Consider the following 16,848-nt stretch of genomic DNA (forward strand, 5'->3'; position numbering starts at 1 on the left):
TTAGGTTACAGTAATGCCTGCAGATCCCAGCTGAAGTTAAGGCCCTAGAGCATCTCACACAGAATGTCTGTATGAGAGCAGCATTGTGGTTGTCATCTCCCCCGAGTGCTCAGAATACAGACTTTGCAGTTATCTAGGGTGCTTCTGCTGTTGCTAGGGAGAAATAAATCTACTTTGGAATGAGATGAGCATAGTCTAAAAATGTAGGGGTTTTTCTGCCTGCCCAACAAAAGGGCAATTTAGAGAACTGTCTTGGAGGTGTGCAAGACAATGTGTAGATGTCTGAGCTTAGTTGAACTGGTAGCGACGTCCTCTTTGTTCAAGAATTGCTACTCCAAAAAGGACAAGATCAGTGGACCACCATAACTGATGTGGACGTGACAGGGTGACGTGTCAGTGAAAGTCTGAGATACAGCTCAAGTCCGTGTGAACTTCTCTGCCCAATGTTGTGCTGCCCATTGGCTTAGAGGAAATGAATGGTAACATTTCATTTTCCCTTTTTGTCAGGGGCTATTTTCATCTGTTTTACAGCATCCCATTCTCATCTTTAACCCCCAAACTCACATGAGGCTTGATCAGTGTAGGACATATCCAGAGTTGAGATCTTAGTAATGAGAATAGATTCTTTTAATAACTGTTGTCTTTATCTTCTGAAAAGCTGTAACACAGACTTTGCTGGGGGGTTTGCTTTGGAGAACTCATGAAAATTGAGTGCAGATCAAACTTGTTCTTAATTGTAAGTTTCTGTTCCAGTTTGGAGGCATGGGGAGAACAATGACAAAATATTTGCTTCCTTTTGGTGGAAAATAAAATATTTCAATCTCAATCAGAGTTGAAATGCCTTGGAGATTTCCCCCCCTACAAAGAGGGCACATTTCCAAAGGAATAGCACCTTTAAAGGACATGAGGACAAAAACTGTGGAAGCATTATCCATGGTGCATCATAACATGCATTTTGGCCAGGGAGACAAACTCTTAGGAGAAGAATGGGAGCAGAAGTGGTTTGATATACAAATCCCAGGAGGCGCAATGTAGTTATTTTGAATAAATGGTTTCAGTTTTCAGCTGAAATACTTTCACTTTGGAAAATTTGTTTCTGTTGGCAAAATACTTTGCATTTTACATTAATAGCAATCTATTTTTACAAGCAAGTTTAAAATTGCTAATCCTGTTAGCCATTAAAAATTACATAGAATTTTAAAGCAAATTGTTGTGAACTTGGATGGATTCTGAGCCCAGAGCAAGGTAGTACAACTGCCAGTTCTGCCTTCAGGTGGGAAGTTTCACAACTGTTTTTTTGATGAATTTGCCAGGCTGGGTAAGTGTGGGGGGAGAGGGGAGTGGTGTCTGGCTAAGAAACCATGTTCAGAAATGTGGACATATGTTGGTTTTTCCACCATTCTAGGATGTATCCTGTGTTATCCTTACTGTGGTAAGTAAACAGTACTTGAGGACAATACCCCCTTATGACAGCATTTCAGTAATGAAGAGTGCATGAGGGACTGATGAATTCCTCCTCTTGGAGGAGCTCTCTGCTGTGTAGATGACTATGATCTTGATGCTTTGGTTAAGAATATATTTGAACTTTACCTCATCAGCAATACTGTATGCAAAAAAAAAACCACCTCGACTTTAATGTGATTTTTCTTATCATGGCACCTTAGTGGAGTGGCTGAAACAGCAGAAAGTAAAAGGAGCTGCAGTTCACAGCCCTGTCCATAAATTTGAAATAGGCAGTGCTTTGGACAGGAGGAGCTGGGCTGCAGGTGCTGATCTGTAGTGTAAGGGAGCAGTGTTCAGATGAACAAAACAAGTCACATCTCTCATCCTAAATTAGAGCACATGTAATTTTGAGGTTCTTTGATTACAATGAGATCTAGGTTATGCTTTCTTATTACAAGGTATTTTACAACAGTATAGCCTCATTCCTGTCCCTTGCAAAATTGTTTCTTTCTAAATCTGTATTAGTCCACCCACATCCGACTTGCAAGGCAGCCCCACTATCAGCTGTTTCTGCATAGCTGGGAGAAGGTGCAGGATTAAAATAAATAGAGGGGAAAGAAAGTCAGGAAAGACTTCCCCCATGCTGCTGCCAAATATGCTGTCATGCAAAGGTGGGTATCATTTAAGGCAATCTTAAATGATTACCTAAGGATTGGTAGGTGAATTTCTCTCCACACAAAAAGTTGAGTTTATCAAGAGTATGGCTCCTTGGTATTTTCCAGCCATTTTGGAGCTTGTGATGCCCAAGGCTACTCTGCCTCCTGCCCTGGGTTAATGCCCTAAGTGATAGGGTACTCTGCCATTTCCAGTACTATATAGGAAACTTTTTAGAGGACTGTGAAGAACCAGGCAGTGAACATAGAGGCTAGATAAGATGAAGTGCAGCTGATCCCACTTGGGTCTGTCATTCTCGAGGACCCCTGTGCTGGTGCTGTTTCCTGGGCTGGCACAGGCAGGAAAAGCCTGAGTTGTCCCACCTGCTAGCATGGATGGACCTTATCTACCAGCTGTGGAAGTGGAGTTCACATTTGTTGATGGACATCAAACTGAGGTCCTTTGTTTCATGCCTAGCAAGTATCAGGTGCTGTCTTGTGTAGAATTTTGATCTTTCATAGTGGCAGGTCTAGCATATATACAAATGCTGTTCTTCTACAGTCTATGATGGCTGTAAGGTAAGAAAGATTGTAAGTTCAATTTTTTTCTTGGGCTTTTTTTTTTAAGAGGTTAAGGAAAAGAAAAAACATGCTGGGGAAGTGTGGTAAAAATAAGCATCTCTTCTTTCAACCAGAGTTGTACTGACACTGTGGGTATTTCTGTGTTTCAGAAAGAATGTTACCTCTGGGAAAGCTATCTGTGTTTCACCTGCTGCCTCTGTGCCACCAGTCACAGAGGCAGCAGGTGACTAACACTGAGCATCTCTTTTCCTTTCCTTTCTCCCCCTCTTGCTTCTCCAGGACACAGATGGGATCAACCTGTACTACTGGTCCTTGTTTGATGGACATGCTGGCTCAGGGGCAGCTGTGGTCGCTTCCAAACTGCTGCAGCACCACATCCTGGAACAGCTGCAGGAGATTGTGGACATCCTGAGGAACACAGCTGTCCTCCCACCCACCTGCCTGGGAGAGGAGCCTGACAACCCATCCAGCAACAGCAGGACACTGACACGGGCAGCCTCCCTGCGCGGCGGTGTGGGAGCCCCGGGCTCGCCCAGCACGCCCCCAACACGCTTCTTCACGGAGAAGAAGATCCCACATGAGTGCCTGGTCATTGGGGCCATAGAAAGTGCATTCAAGGAAATGGTATGTATGTCTCAGGGCTCTGAAGTCCTTGTTGTTTACATTGAGTCACATCACCCGGAGATCATGAAGATTAGGTGTTTTTTTTCCTTTTTCTTTCATTGCTTTAACAACATCTGAGTGTGAACAGAACTGTTTAAGCACTCAACAGCCTACCAGGTACACACACCCCTGTGAGGCTGGAGCTGCATCTTAACTCCCAGGTAGCACTGTGACAATGAATTTGAATTTTCAATGTATAATACTCTTCTTTTTAATTTTCTTCTTCCCCCTCCTTTTGTAAGATAAAGATCAATATTGCCTTACAGTGCAGATTTCAGCACTGGCAGTTATCAGGCTAAGTATGTGGGCATGCACTTGATAAAGCCTCGTTGCCCTACCAGAGCAGCAGCAAAGGCTGCTTGGTACAATGACCCAGAGTTCACATTGGTGTTGGAGAAGTGTCTGTGGAGTAGTGTCTGCAGCTCTTCACTGAGGCAAATTTTGTGTGTGAGTGGGGCATGAAGTTCATTCCTACCACCTTCCTGACTTGTGTACAACCTGAACAACTGTCCAGAAATCATGATTCTATGGGAACAGAATATCCATCTACTTCCCTATGGAAGCTGTTTTTATCTCTTCTATAGTTGATATAGTTCCTCCACAACTTCCCCCCCTCATTTCTCCACATTACTGAAAGTCATTCTTGTCAGGCAGAGCAAAAATTTGGCCTGCCAGTAAGTACATGTGGATCAGGTTTTGGGAGGTCTGATAGTGTTGTGGGTTTTTTTAATTTTGTTGCTGTAGTTTTCAGAAAAGCCTCTTATTTGATAAAAAGGACTGTGAACTATTCAGTGTTTCCCAGTGGTTTTATTTGTTGTCTGAAAAGAAATATCTGATCATTGTTTTTCTTGATATATGTGAATTTCGTCCAGTACATGCATTTAATTAGAGACTACAGTTGTTGTTACAAGTAGTACTTCGAGTTCTGAAAAACAATTATCTTTTACTGGATTGTTCTTTCTTCCCAAGGAAGTGCAGGCAAGCAGACCCACCAGCTGGGTTTGGACTTGCAGGTGGGTAGGTCCAGGAGCAGCTTTCACAGCCATGGGTTAGGCATACTTCAGTGGGGGCTGTGTGGGCAGGTTGTGCACTGTGGGTAGTGGGCTCGGTTTCTGCTAGATGAAAAGAAAGAGGGTGCATGAAAATCTGTCAGTTTAGCACACCTTTTCAGAAAGGGAGGACAAGATTGCTCCCTTCTTTGTTGAGAAATGAGGGGGAAGATGACCGTGCCCATCCACTGCACCCTAGTGGGTTCAGAGCATGCTTTAGAGGAACACCAATTTCATGCTTCAGTTTGTGTAATTCTGAGGCCAGAAGAGTGCCAGCCTCTGAGAGCATGGCAGGATTCTCTCCTGTTTAAACTGTTTCCAAGTGCAGGCAAGATGAGAAGTGGAGTTTTGTGGGACTGGGCAGTGAAAGTAACAGAGTGTAGAAGGGCTGTTTCTCTACCTCTCTTAGGAGAGCAGCCTGTGCATTTCCCATTGCTGCCTTCCTGAACGTGTCTGAGTGAACAGGGCTGTTATTGCACTGCTTTATTTTGACTTCACATCTCTGGTAGGTGTTCACAGAGAAGACCATCTCAGCTTATGTTCAGAGATCTGGTTGTGAGGGCTTTTGTGGGTAGAGTATGACAAATGCAGAAACACTAAATAACTCACTACAGTTATGGTGTTCAGGTATTCATTGCATAGCTCAGGCTAATCTGTTCTCTCTGTTTCTAAACAGAACATTTTTCTCACTGCATCTTCGATCACATGCTACATATCAAGTATCTTAATTCCCACGTGCTTTATATTAGAGAGCTGAAGTTCATCATTGTCTTTGATAAACAAATGACTACTCCAATGCAATGTAATTTCAGCATTAAGTTTTACAGGAAATCTTATAAAAATGGCCAGCTTAAGGAAAGCAGTAGATAATTAAATTGTATCTACTTTAAGCTTTGAGGGGAATTTTGGACTTATACTTGGTTTAGGCAAAAGAGTGTTTTCTTTCATCTGTGTAAGGGAGCAATTCATAAAATCGGCATTTCTGTGTCTCATCTGTGCTTGCAGTGCTTGATCTTTCTCCTATCTCTATTTAACTTCCTGCTAGCTTATACTCCTTCTAGTCTTTGCATGAAGACTTTGGGCCTCTTCCACAGCACATTGTTTAATCAGCCCTTGTTTGTACTGGAACATGATAGATGTTGTTGAGTTAGGTCAGGGCAGTCAAGATGTGCAGTGTGTACAAGGGTTTTGTGCCAGCAGAGTGTACCAGTGCAGCTGGCACTTGAGGAAAGCTCATGTTTCCTGGACACATTGGCAGACTTCTTGGTGGTTTTTCCTGAATCATCAATTGCTGCAAAGGATTCTTGTGAACAGAGTGAAAGTAACAAGTAGATAAGATACTGTTTTTTAAAGAGTCCAACCTGACAGGTTTATCTAATGATGACTTATCCTCTTTTCCTGGGAGCAATTTTTTTCCCTATTTCCATTATTTTTTTCCCCAACTTGCTTTTGAATTCTAGTTAAGGTCTCCCTGTTTTTTCCTCAAGTCTCAATTAAATGTGATTCATGGCTTTCAAAAGGCTTTTTTAAATTATTTTTCCTTTATTAGACGTGGGGGTTTTTTGACAGTTCTTGTCTAACAGCTACATGCAGTAAAACACTGTGGAAAGCTGACACAGATCATCATTGCCTAACTTAGACATTTAGCAATTAAATTGACTCCATTTTGAAGTACATGTAAATGATGTTTTCTGTGTTGAAACTGGAATTAGGAAGTTTGTGCTGTGTTTTCAGGTAATTTATTTCTCTGTCTAAAAAACAGCAAATGTCAGTAGTTGTCAGTATCACGATTGTTCCGGTTAAAAGGAAATAAATAAGCTCAAGTTCTGAAGGTGCCATAAGTCAAATCCTCTAATTTTCATCTGTTGAGTTTTAAGATGTGAATTTATAGATTCAGTTCAAAGGAGCCAGGAGTGCAGTTCCATACTGGATAGAAACATCAAATTATTGTCCTTTCCCTGTATTTAACCTTGTATACATGTGTGATGCTGTATGTATTTGCAAGAAAGGTTAAGAGGAGAGAGCACCTTTTCTACTCTGAACCCTATTTAACTTTAAATGGGAAGAAATGGTACAGAATTAGTCTGTATGATTTATTGGGAGGTATACATCTGCATTCATTGTATCGTGATTTTCTTTTTTTATTGAGTTGGTTTTTTTTTGTTTTTTTTTTTTTTACTTAGATGAAATCTAGACAGGTGCTTTTTCTAGATTGGTGCCATTTTAATTAACTGAACAGTCTTGAGAGAATGGCATGTGTTGTACAGTTCACTTTTTTGAAAGTTTCCTCTCATTATATAGCCACTAGAATTGAGAATTTAAATAGAATTACAGGCATTTGATGTAAAGCGTGCTAAGGAGTTAATTTTATGTTTATGCCATCTGAAACTTTTTTTTACCAGGTACCTAATACTGTGTGTGTAAAGCTGCTTTCTGTCATAGCAAGGTTGAGATCCTGGAGGAAAGGCTGCTGCTCTGAGGATAAATATAGGTGAAAAGAGGGGGAGAAGAGTGTGGCCAGCAGGTTGAGGAAGGTGATGCTCCCTCTCTCCTTTGCCCTAGTGAGGCCACACCTGAATGCTGTGTTCAGGTCCTGGAGAGGGTCCGGCACAGGGCAGTGTGATAGATAAGTAATGCGAAACTATGAAAAATGAGTAGCTGTTTCTCACAGCAGCAAAGACGATTGAGGGACTGGGACATCTCTCTGTGAGGAGAGGTTGAGGTAGCTGTGCTGTTTAGTCTGGAGAAGACTGAGAGGGGATGGCATTAATGTGCATAAATATCTGAAAGGCAGGTGTCAAGAGAATGGTGCCAGACTCTTTTCAGTGCTGCCCAGCTGCAGGATAAGGATAAATGGCCATAAACTAAACCACAGTTTCACCTGCACTGGAGGAAGCACTTCTTCACGCTGAGGGTGCCAGGGCACTGGAACAGGCTGCCCAGGGAGGCCATGGGGTCTCCGTCTCTGCAGCCCTTCCAGACCCTCCCGGTTCCCGTAGCCGGCCCTGCCTTGGCCTGCGGCTCGAGCGGATGCTCATGGAGGTGTCGCTGCGCGCAGCCTCCGCCAGGTGGCAGCAGCGGCCCGCGCCGGGCGCGCCGCGGCCCCGAGGAGGCGGCCCCGGCCTGTGGGGAGCGCGGCCCCGGCCTCGCCCTCGCCCTGGCCCGCGGCGCCCCCGCCTCCTCGTCGCCGCCGTGCTCGCCCTCACCTGCTCGGTTCGTCGCGGTGCCCTCTGCAGGCTGCGGTTCGCCCTCCCGCATCCCGCACCAGGGAAGGGGAGCAGGCCTGGGGCAGCCTTTGGGAGCAGCTGCCACCCGCTGCAGCTCGTGTCCCGGCACGGACGGCACGGCTCCGGCTAAATTAACTGCTCCTGCGGGGAAAAATAACAAACAAAACCAACAACCAAACCCCACCCAAACCAAAACCAACAACAACAAAAGATACGCTACCTCAGAAATCTCTCTCCTGCTGGAAAATGAGGAAAGCTTTGTATACACTCTGTCTAGAATGAGCCCCTTTACACTCATAAAGGATTTAGAGGCGTTTTGGGGCTTCTGCCCATGTTTGTACTACTTTCCCAGCTCCACTGTTACAATGTATTTCATTAAAAGCCAATGTCTCTACATCAGAACGAATTGGTGGCATTGATGAGCTTAGTTTTATTTTGCTTTATTTTTCTCCCCCAAATCTTGTTGAGCTGTTAGGAAGCCTTGCCTTCTTTCCTTGCTGTTGAAAAAGAAAATGTCAAGCAAAGTATGTAATATTGAAACATGCATACTACTTAATGTACTCTGACAAGTCATGGTACTAAATTGCAGTTCTAGATGGGAGAACCCAACAACAGCAATGATTTGAGAAAACTCAGTACACAGATGTAGTTTAAGTCAAGAATGTTCTGAAAAAGAGGCCCTAAGGATTATCCATGTTCTCTCCTATAATAGATGCTTCTGAAATCTCCTTATTGGAAGAAATACATTTTAATTTCAGCACTTGCAAAGTATATGTATGACAGAGCTGAAAGCAGGTGAGGAATGCACATTGTTTGAAGGTCTTGGAGGATATTCTGAACTGTGGAAATGAAGATTTCTTAAAATTCCTGGCAGTGCTTGGAAAATCTGTAATATTTGTAAGTTTAAATTATTTTGATGGTTAGAAATGTCAGATTCCTTTGAACTTTCTTTTCAGCTTAATTTTAAGAAATACAGAAGCCATGGGGAGGAGAATCAGCTTTTCTATGGCAAGATTAGATAAAGAGGCATTTATAACAGGTCCATGTCTGTGACCAAAGGTTCTGCAAGATATGATTTATAGCTTGGAGGTGTTTTCCTCCTGGTCCTTACCACCCATCCCCCGCAAAAAGTTGGTGAATGCAGTAGATCCCATGTCCCTGTGGCAGCCACGTGCAGTTTGCACGCACAGCTGAGGATGGCCGGCTGGGACAGCACCTCAGCACTGTGTTCATGGCACAAATGGGATGTGTGTGCACTGGCCAGTGAGGAGTCAGCAAGTTATTTGTGACAGACACCTCTGCCCATTGGCTCAGGGCAGTGCCCAAGTGCTGCTGAGAATCCCTGCTGCTGCACCAGGTCAGCTCCCTCCCCTCAAATTTGTAGGAGATAAGGCATGGGACAGGGGCCTCCTCCCACCTCTGCAGATTTTCAATCAAATTGTACCTGTCACAGTTCTTATTTATGGTAGTGTTTTTCTTCAGATAAATTTAGCTCTAAAATAAAGCTCCAAATTTCATACCCCAAGGCATGAACAATTTGAGCTGTTGTTCCTTGGTGCAGATATGAGAATGGCTGAAGTATAGATCAGGCCAACATATATTTATTTTAAAAAGCACATAAAAGTAGGCAGGGTTTAGCTGGAAAAGATCTGCCAGTACTTGCAATAGTGATGTTAAATGATGCTCCCTATTTGAATCCAATATTATAAGAACAGACCTGTTTGAAATGGACACAGGAGAGAAGGGTGATTTGTAGTGTGTTACTACCTGAAGCTAAACTACAGACAGCAGAGTTAATTCATTTACATACACTTCAGTGTTTGTTTGAAATGTATGAATGAAAGTAGCTCATTTACTTACTCTGTGTTCTGCAAGCTTTCTTGGGGCATTGTGCGTGTATTTATATATATACATGTGTGTGTTTATGTGTTTGGTTTTTTCTGTCCAGGACTGTTGTTGCAAAGTATAATTTGCATTCTCCACTTCTGTTAAGCAGAAGGACTCTTGTAATATATAAGTTTCTTGCACTCAGAATCAGTTTAGTGTCCTCTCGTTCCCTGTGTTTCTGAAAGGTAGCCTTGTGGCACAACTGCATCTTGCTGTTGTTTTTAAGGTGTATACCCCACAATCCTAGCATTCCTCTTGGGAAGTAGGTAGTTATTGATGTTGTAGCTGGGTCTCATTAGTTATCTGCTGTCTATGTAAAGCACTCTCCAATTATACCATCAGGTACCTGTTGCTAAGCTTCATTTATCTTTGCCTTCATTGTGATTTTGCTGTAGCAAATTCTCTTGCATCTGTGAGAGTTGCTGTTTATTCCTTAATACCTGATGTTTTACATTCTCCTGGCCTTATTTTTCCCAAACATCTTTGTATAAGTAATAGGAACTCCTCAACTTTCTGTTCTTGTCCTAGCTCATAGCTGCAACAAAAGGCAGACAGTGCGACATACAGTTTAATAAAGACTCTATTGTATTTTTGGTTTCTCCAAGAGACTTCATTTTCTCAAGCACTAATTGCAATGCTGTCTTTATAAACCTTGTTCTCTTCTCCCCCAGGATTTGCAGATAGAGCGAGAGAGGACCGTGTATAACATTTCTGGTGGCTGCACAGCCCTGGTGGTGGTGTATTTATTGGGGAAGCTTTATGTGGCAAACGCTGGGGATAGCAGGTAAGTGTGTTGTCTCCCCATCTAATCTTTCACCCCTAACTGCCCAGCCCTGATGTTACTGAGTCCCTTAAAGCAGGCAGCATCACAAGATTCTGTTTCTTGGCTGGACACTTAGCACTTCTCACAGAAGTGAATGCAAGTGCCAGAGATAGAGTTCCAGTATCTTGAGCAGTGGTTGCAGTCAGGGAAACTGATAGCACTTCTGGTCCTGTAGAAGTTTCTGAATGACTTGATGTTTGCAGAGAAGTGGAAAGGTGCTAAAAGGCCATTGAAACAGAAGAGGTGTTGGGTGTGTAGTAGAATTGTGTGTTGAACACTGACAAGGTGACTGTATCTGGAACAACTGGTAGGGCTACATTTGTTCCATGGAAAGTCCTTTGGCTCCTGTTGCCAGGCTTAGTCTTGATAGGCCATTTGGCTTCCAAATTTTCGTGTAATTGAAGGTAGTGATCAGTATGCAAATAGCTGCTACTCTTGCCCTAGGGGAGGAGGAGAGGGAAACAGGCTAATCACAGTATAGGTTTTTCCCTGTTCCTGTTCTAGCTCAAGTACTTGTCCAATTCTCAGAACTGAATGCTGCTGCTCAGGATCTGTTGCTTTACTTTATTTTGAAGTTAGGTTCTCGAAGAATCATGATTAGGAGCATTTTTTTTGTCTTCTGATGTTGCTAAGGATAGGAGCATACTGGAAGTCTCTCACTTGCATTCTTTTCCCCTCTCTAACCCTGCCCTTACCACCATTGGAGAGAGATAATGAGGCTCTTCTTGCAAGACTTCAGTCTTCACATGTTTCTTTGGCAGTGCACTGCATAAACAGGGCAGGGAGAAGAGTTCACATGCAATACTAACTCTCATATATTCTATTGATTAATAGCTGAGTAATTAACATCTGCAAGGGTATTGAACCATGTTGTCTTGATGCCTAAAGAGGCTACCTGGAACAGAGGGTAGACAATGTTAAAGGAGTAAAGTAGGTATTTATTAAAAGGCCTTTAAAAGATACACCTTGGGCAGTACAAGAGCCTGGCCGTGGCTCCACCCAAGACGGATGACTGGTCATGATTTTTCACACTTTAAGTTTTGGTCCATTTACAAATTGGGGTTGATTGTCCAATTGCAGCTTCAGGTTAGGAAATCCCATCCTCCCAGTTTGCTCTTCTCAATTCACCATTGTTTACACTTTTTGGGGCTGAAACTTTAATGGTATCCTTGGTTCTCAGGCTGGAAAAGGTTTGTTTTGTCTAACTAAACTGTGAAGAGAACTTACTAACACTTTATATGAAATTCAGAGTTACATACTAATGCAGTTCAGAATCTGAAAAATATGAAAGCTAAGACTTAAAGCATCAGTCTTTAGGTGAAGACTGCTATGTTTGTGTTTAAGGTTTGTGCTTACACAGTTCATGTTTGTAGTGTGTACACCCACTTACTTACAGAGACAACACTCAAGGGTTTTGTAGTTTAAACCTAAGAATTTTATTGTCTCTTGCTGCTTTACACTGTGTAGGAAGGCAGATAAATCCTTTGTGCATAAAATTCCTGTTCTTTTCATGTTGCTGATTGTTTTTAAGATGCTAAATTTGTTGTATGTGTTGCAAGTTGTACACTCAGTTTCTATTGACAAGTGTCATATTTGAATCTCCTTTTTGTATCAAGTGTCAAGTGAGTCCTCACAGCGTAGCTGCAAACATGTTTGAGGTGATCACCTACCTGGTCAGCAGAGCTACTAGCTGAAATACATTATATTTCTTCTGCCATTAAATGAGAAATAATCATGTTTTCCTGTGCTATTGCTCTTGAAGTACAGTTGAGCCTCTTTCTCTGAGTTGACTAATTTGCTTTATTGTCTCTTAAAAGTGTTCTGTGTAAAACTGGGTGTGCAGGACTTACGTCTGAGTAGCCAAGATCTTTGTTCTTAAATTACTGGAATTGGCTGTTTCCAGTTCCCTCAGGATTCCTTCTGTGCTCCCTGAGAACAGCCTCAGCTCCACTGCAGCCTCTGATACCCAAGTGCAAGACCCTGCTGTTGGTGGTGATCTGGAGTTGGTGCCAGAGTATTGGTGTCACTGTAGTTAAACATAATAAGTCTTCAAGAAATTTTGCATGTTCACTAAGTCTACCCAGAACATCTGTTCAGAAAAAGAAGGAGGGCAGGAAACAAAAAGGAAACCATCAGGAAGATTGGGTGTTTTTTTAACCAGGATTCAAATTCTCATTCCTAACATCTTGTTGGTAATAAAGTCCCTCCAGATTCAAAATAGTTTGGTTTTGCACTTCCGAAACGGATCTCACAGAAAGTCTCTCTTGTGCTGAGGAGAATTGTTTCAAAATGTTTCATTTTCAGACACGTCCATTCCTAAACTTTCCTTGCTCAAAAGAAATTTTAAAAGTTTTAATTGTAGATCAGTTGGTTTGGGTCTCTCCCACCAAATCCCCTCTTTCCCACTTACAGGGAAAAACAACCAGCTGTTGCCAAACATCTGGGTTGTTGTCATGACACAAATGACATTTTAGGGCTAGACAAGCCACTCTGAGGTCATCTGCCCCCTGCCACAGTGCACAGTGCATTCTTGTATTTTGAAGAGCCCAGTTTTGTAATCAAGAAATTTTACTTGTGTTAGTTGAGAAAAATAAGTTTCTTTTTGCTGTCTCATGCCTTGTATAGTCAACTTAGTTGTTTCTACAGATAAAAGGGAGGGCAGTGAGAAGTACAGTAAGGAAACTACTTCAAGAAATGGTTATCTGCTCTCGAGAAGAAGGGTGGGTTTGCTTTTTCTCTCAAACAGGGGACTTTGTCTTGTTGCTGTTGGAACTAGATGACGAAATCCTTAGTTTTTAGTTTCTCTGAGTTCACCTACTCATTTGTGCCTTTCCCCTCTCATTGTCATTCTTCCCTCTCTGCTACCCCCCTGGAAAAAGCCTGCAAATAAATCAAGTTTCCCACAGATAGGAATCCGTGACAGAAGGTTTTGTGTTGGAAATAAACATTTTGGGTTCATGCAAACCTAACCAAAGGTTAGGCTTTATAATTTCAGGGAACTTCAAAACAGCAGAAGCTTTTAAAGTGGGGTTTTGATCAGCTTCTGCTGTCAGAGGACCAAGGTATGTGCAACAAACTGTTACTATCACAATGAGACTAAGGAAACGTTAAGTGTGAGACTTGAATAATAATGTACTGTGTGGTGCCAGCTATACCTCAGACTTATGTCTGTGGTATTCAGTTTATCCACCAAAGCTTCTCAAATCTAATCATTTCATGCCACGTACCCTGGCAGTGTTGTATAGCAGCTGTCCTTTTGTAGTTGATGTGTAATTACATCATGAAAAGACTTTAATTACCATATTACTAAATTACCAGCCAGGAATCCTTTCAGGTTCAGCCCTAGCTCACTTCTGTATGGACTATTAGGCTTCTCCAAGCTGAACACTTTTGGTTGGTGTAAAAGGGAGGAAAAATTGTGCTAATTGTAGGTTTTGTTATGAACTATTATTGAGCTTGATGTTATGGCATCACTAATGTCAATGATATAATTAAACTTCTGCTAACGATGCAATCACAGTTCTGTAATAATTACATGTTAACTGCACATGATACCAGAACCCTACTAAAAATGAGGTGATGTATTCAGAGCCTGATAAAAACAACTTGGAAGGAACTGCTTTCATTCTCTAATGGCTTGTCTGATCATTCTTGGACTCTGCCATAAATATACCTACTTGTACAGTCAAAATTCATATCTGAATATCGGCCAAAGCTTTTTCTAATGTTTCTTTCTCTCTCTTTCATCTTTTCAGTGATTAGCATTGTCCATGCAGGGTTATCTGATTAGGGACTGATAGTGCTATAGTCAGCTCTCCAATATACAGTGCTTTTTTTGGTGAGCATTGAGGTGCTGTGTTTTGCTTACCAGCATGACATATTTGCTATGAAAACTAGGCCATTGGAATAGCTTCTTTTTATTTATTTTCTTTTTAAAATATGGAATAGTAAATCTTCTCTGGTCATGGTTTTAAACAGTGTTGTTCAATTCTATATTGCTAAAGTGACTTTTACATCTAAACTGCCATGACACGCCTTGTTAATCTCAGTTCTTTTTAGTTTTATGCTCTTTATTAGGTTGTTGTTTTATAGCTACTGATGAAGCAGTTGTAAAACAGGGACTTAATGTTTTTACTGATTACTGCCCAATTATTGTATAGCCTCATGCAACATAACATTTGTCCAATATCACTGCAATGACTGTAATGCAATATGATCATATTAACCATGTTTGGCACAGGCATTGTTCTGGCTTTTGTGTTGTCTGGAGCTGCTAGGAGACTGCAGGCACTTCCATTTTGTGCTGCGCTTGGAGCCACGTAGGGAAGCTGTGCCTTCATCATTATACAAGAAGCAGAACATCTCAAGTTGATTTGACTTTTCCATACAGCCTGAAACCCTCACTAAATCTGCAAATGGGTTCTTGGGCTTTTCCTGATTTATTGACAGAACATGGCATGAAAGCAAAGAGCCTGATGTTTCAAAGGCTTCAGAGACTTGCAGGGTCACTGAATTTTTTGCTTTGCTTCATCAGCTCTTTTTTATCATCTTTTTGCCTCCTTGCTTTTGCTCCCCAGGATTTATGTTTTCAAGGCATATTCACACTCTACTTGAACATACCTCCTCATGTCCAGAATAGATTTTCTCCTCCTTTTTCCAAGTGTAAAATTACTGCTAAGGCATTTTGGCTTATTAAATGGTAGGAGCTCATTGAGTGAATATTTTGTGATGGTTTTGTGTGGGTGGAGGTAAAGTAACTTCATTGGTACTTCAAGAGACCAGGTGTGGGAGAGTGTGTTCATAAGAGTCTTCTCCCAGTGTAATAAAATAGTGAATTGAAAATTGAATTTGTTTACCATTTCAATTATTTTTGAATTTGCTGCTTGTGTTGCTTACTGCATTTATAGTTCCTCTTCTTTGTCATGGTGCTTGTTCGCTGCTTCCCTCATGGTTAGTTCTCATTATAGGAAGTCAGATTTGGGGTTTAATTTGCTTTTATGAAGTAAATGAGCGTGGCATGGAAACAGCCACGTATCTGCTGACTGGCAGTGTAGCTTAAATAGAATTTCTGAGAAGTCAGCATTGATGATTCTGAGCCATTTTTGTGGTTCATAGTATCTGACCTCTTCCTCAAGGCAGTCCAGCAGGGTCGTTTTTGCCAGAAGTGCTAACACTGTAAGGATGGAAACTAAAAAGTGTTCTAATATATTGCTGTTATAAAATTAGCTTTAATTTTCTGGTTTTTGTAACTACTCATCTTCTAATCTAAATGGTGTGTATTTTTCCCTGTTTTCTGTGAGTAGTCTCAGGCCTAAGCCTTCTTTGTCTCCTTATATCTGTGTCTGCATAAACAATAACTGTGCTTCGTACTAGAGACTTAGAGGTCTCCAGAGGAAAGAATAACTTAGTTACTAAGCTTCTCCAATCTGCAGTATTTTGAAAAGCATTCTTTTTCCTGACTTCTCCTAAAAAAGAGGCAGAGAAAGTTGCAAGGCTGAGCAACACACTGGGGCCAAGCACGGGTAGGGCTTTCTTTTCATTCTCTGAAGTTCTCATTCCTCCAGATTCTCAGAAGATGCCCTCCCAGAGGCAAGAGCAACACTTATAGATTGAAGTTTGTCCAATCTATGGTACATCCCCCTATAGGTTATTATTAGTTCTCTGACAGAGTCAGTTGAAAATAAAAAATGTTTGATCATTTCAGGGCAACAGATGATCTAAGTCTGGTTTGCTCACAGGTCTGTGTAGTGAGGAGAGACTGAATTCAAAGCAAGGCAAGTCTCTGCCGTGTACATTCTCTGTCCCTGCAGCTTGATAGGTGGAGAGGTCAGATCCTGACTAGCCCAATATGTTGGAAAGGATTAGCCATGTTCAGGAGACATGGCCATGTCCTCTCTCTCTGTTCCTCCTCTCTCTTTTCATTAGAAGCGTGATCTGCAGGCCTGCAGGGAGCCCTTCTCCCCTTTTCCTGCCTGGTCTCCTTCCAGGGAGAAACAAGAGCACAAGATTCATTGGAATAACAGCAACATCAGATACTGCAGGATTTTGTGCTGGGTAAAGCTTTTGAAGGCACTTCAAGAAACACTTAAGGTGAGGTGTGAAGAGAAGGTGTTGGATCAGAAAGAAGTCCTTTCACTCAAAGGACAGTGCTATGGAAGAGCATTTTCTAGTTATCCAGTGAATGACAAGTTCCAGGTTACTGACATGTCATATCCAGCACTGACTTGGCAGAAATTATTAATTTGGTGGTAAATGTTTGCAGGCTTTGAAGACAAAACAAATGTCCAACTTCTTTTGCAAGCTCTTGTTTTTCCTGGGAGAGCCTTAGCAGTGCCTATGGCAATTAGCAAGTTATTGAAGCCGTTGTAAACATTTTCAGAGAGGGGTACATTCAGTTAAATCTTTGGTCCTTATCACACAGGCATTATCTTATGCTCCAGATAATGAGGAAGGAGAAGATTTTTGGCTATTCGAGTAATACCAGTAAACTGTAAAGCCACAGTTCATTGGTATTGGTTACC

General features: G+C 41.8%; 1 protein-coding gene across 1 annotated transcript in view; it reads left to right on the forward strand.

Annotated features, from left to right (window-relative positions):
* PPM1H (protein phosphatase, Mg2+/Mn2+ dependent 1H) overlaps window positions 1-16,848 on the forward strand; it is a 128,614-nt gene that overhangs the window by 62,969 nt on the left and 48,797 nt on the right. Inside the window, exons 3-4 of the mRNA XM_063155150.1 lie at window positions 2,958-3,302; window positions 10,176-10,288. Of these exons, the coding sequence (XP_063011220.1) occupies window positions 2,958-3,302; window positions 10,176-10,288 (458 nt within the window). The remainder of the gene's footprint in view (window positions 1-2,957; window positions 3,303-10,175; window positions 10,289-16,848) is intronic.

Source organism: Melospiza melodia, chromosome 4 (assembly GCF_035770615.1).
Source record: "Melospiza melodia melodia isolate bMelMel2 chromosome 4, bMelMel2.pri, whole genome shotgun sequence".
Taxonomy (NCBI): Eukaryota; Metazoa; Chordata; class Aves; order Passeriformes; family Passerellidae; genus Melospiza; species Melospiza melodia.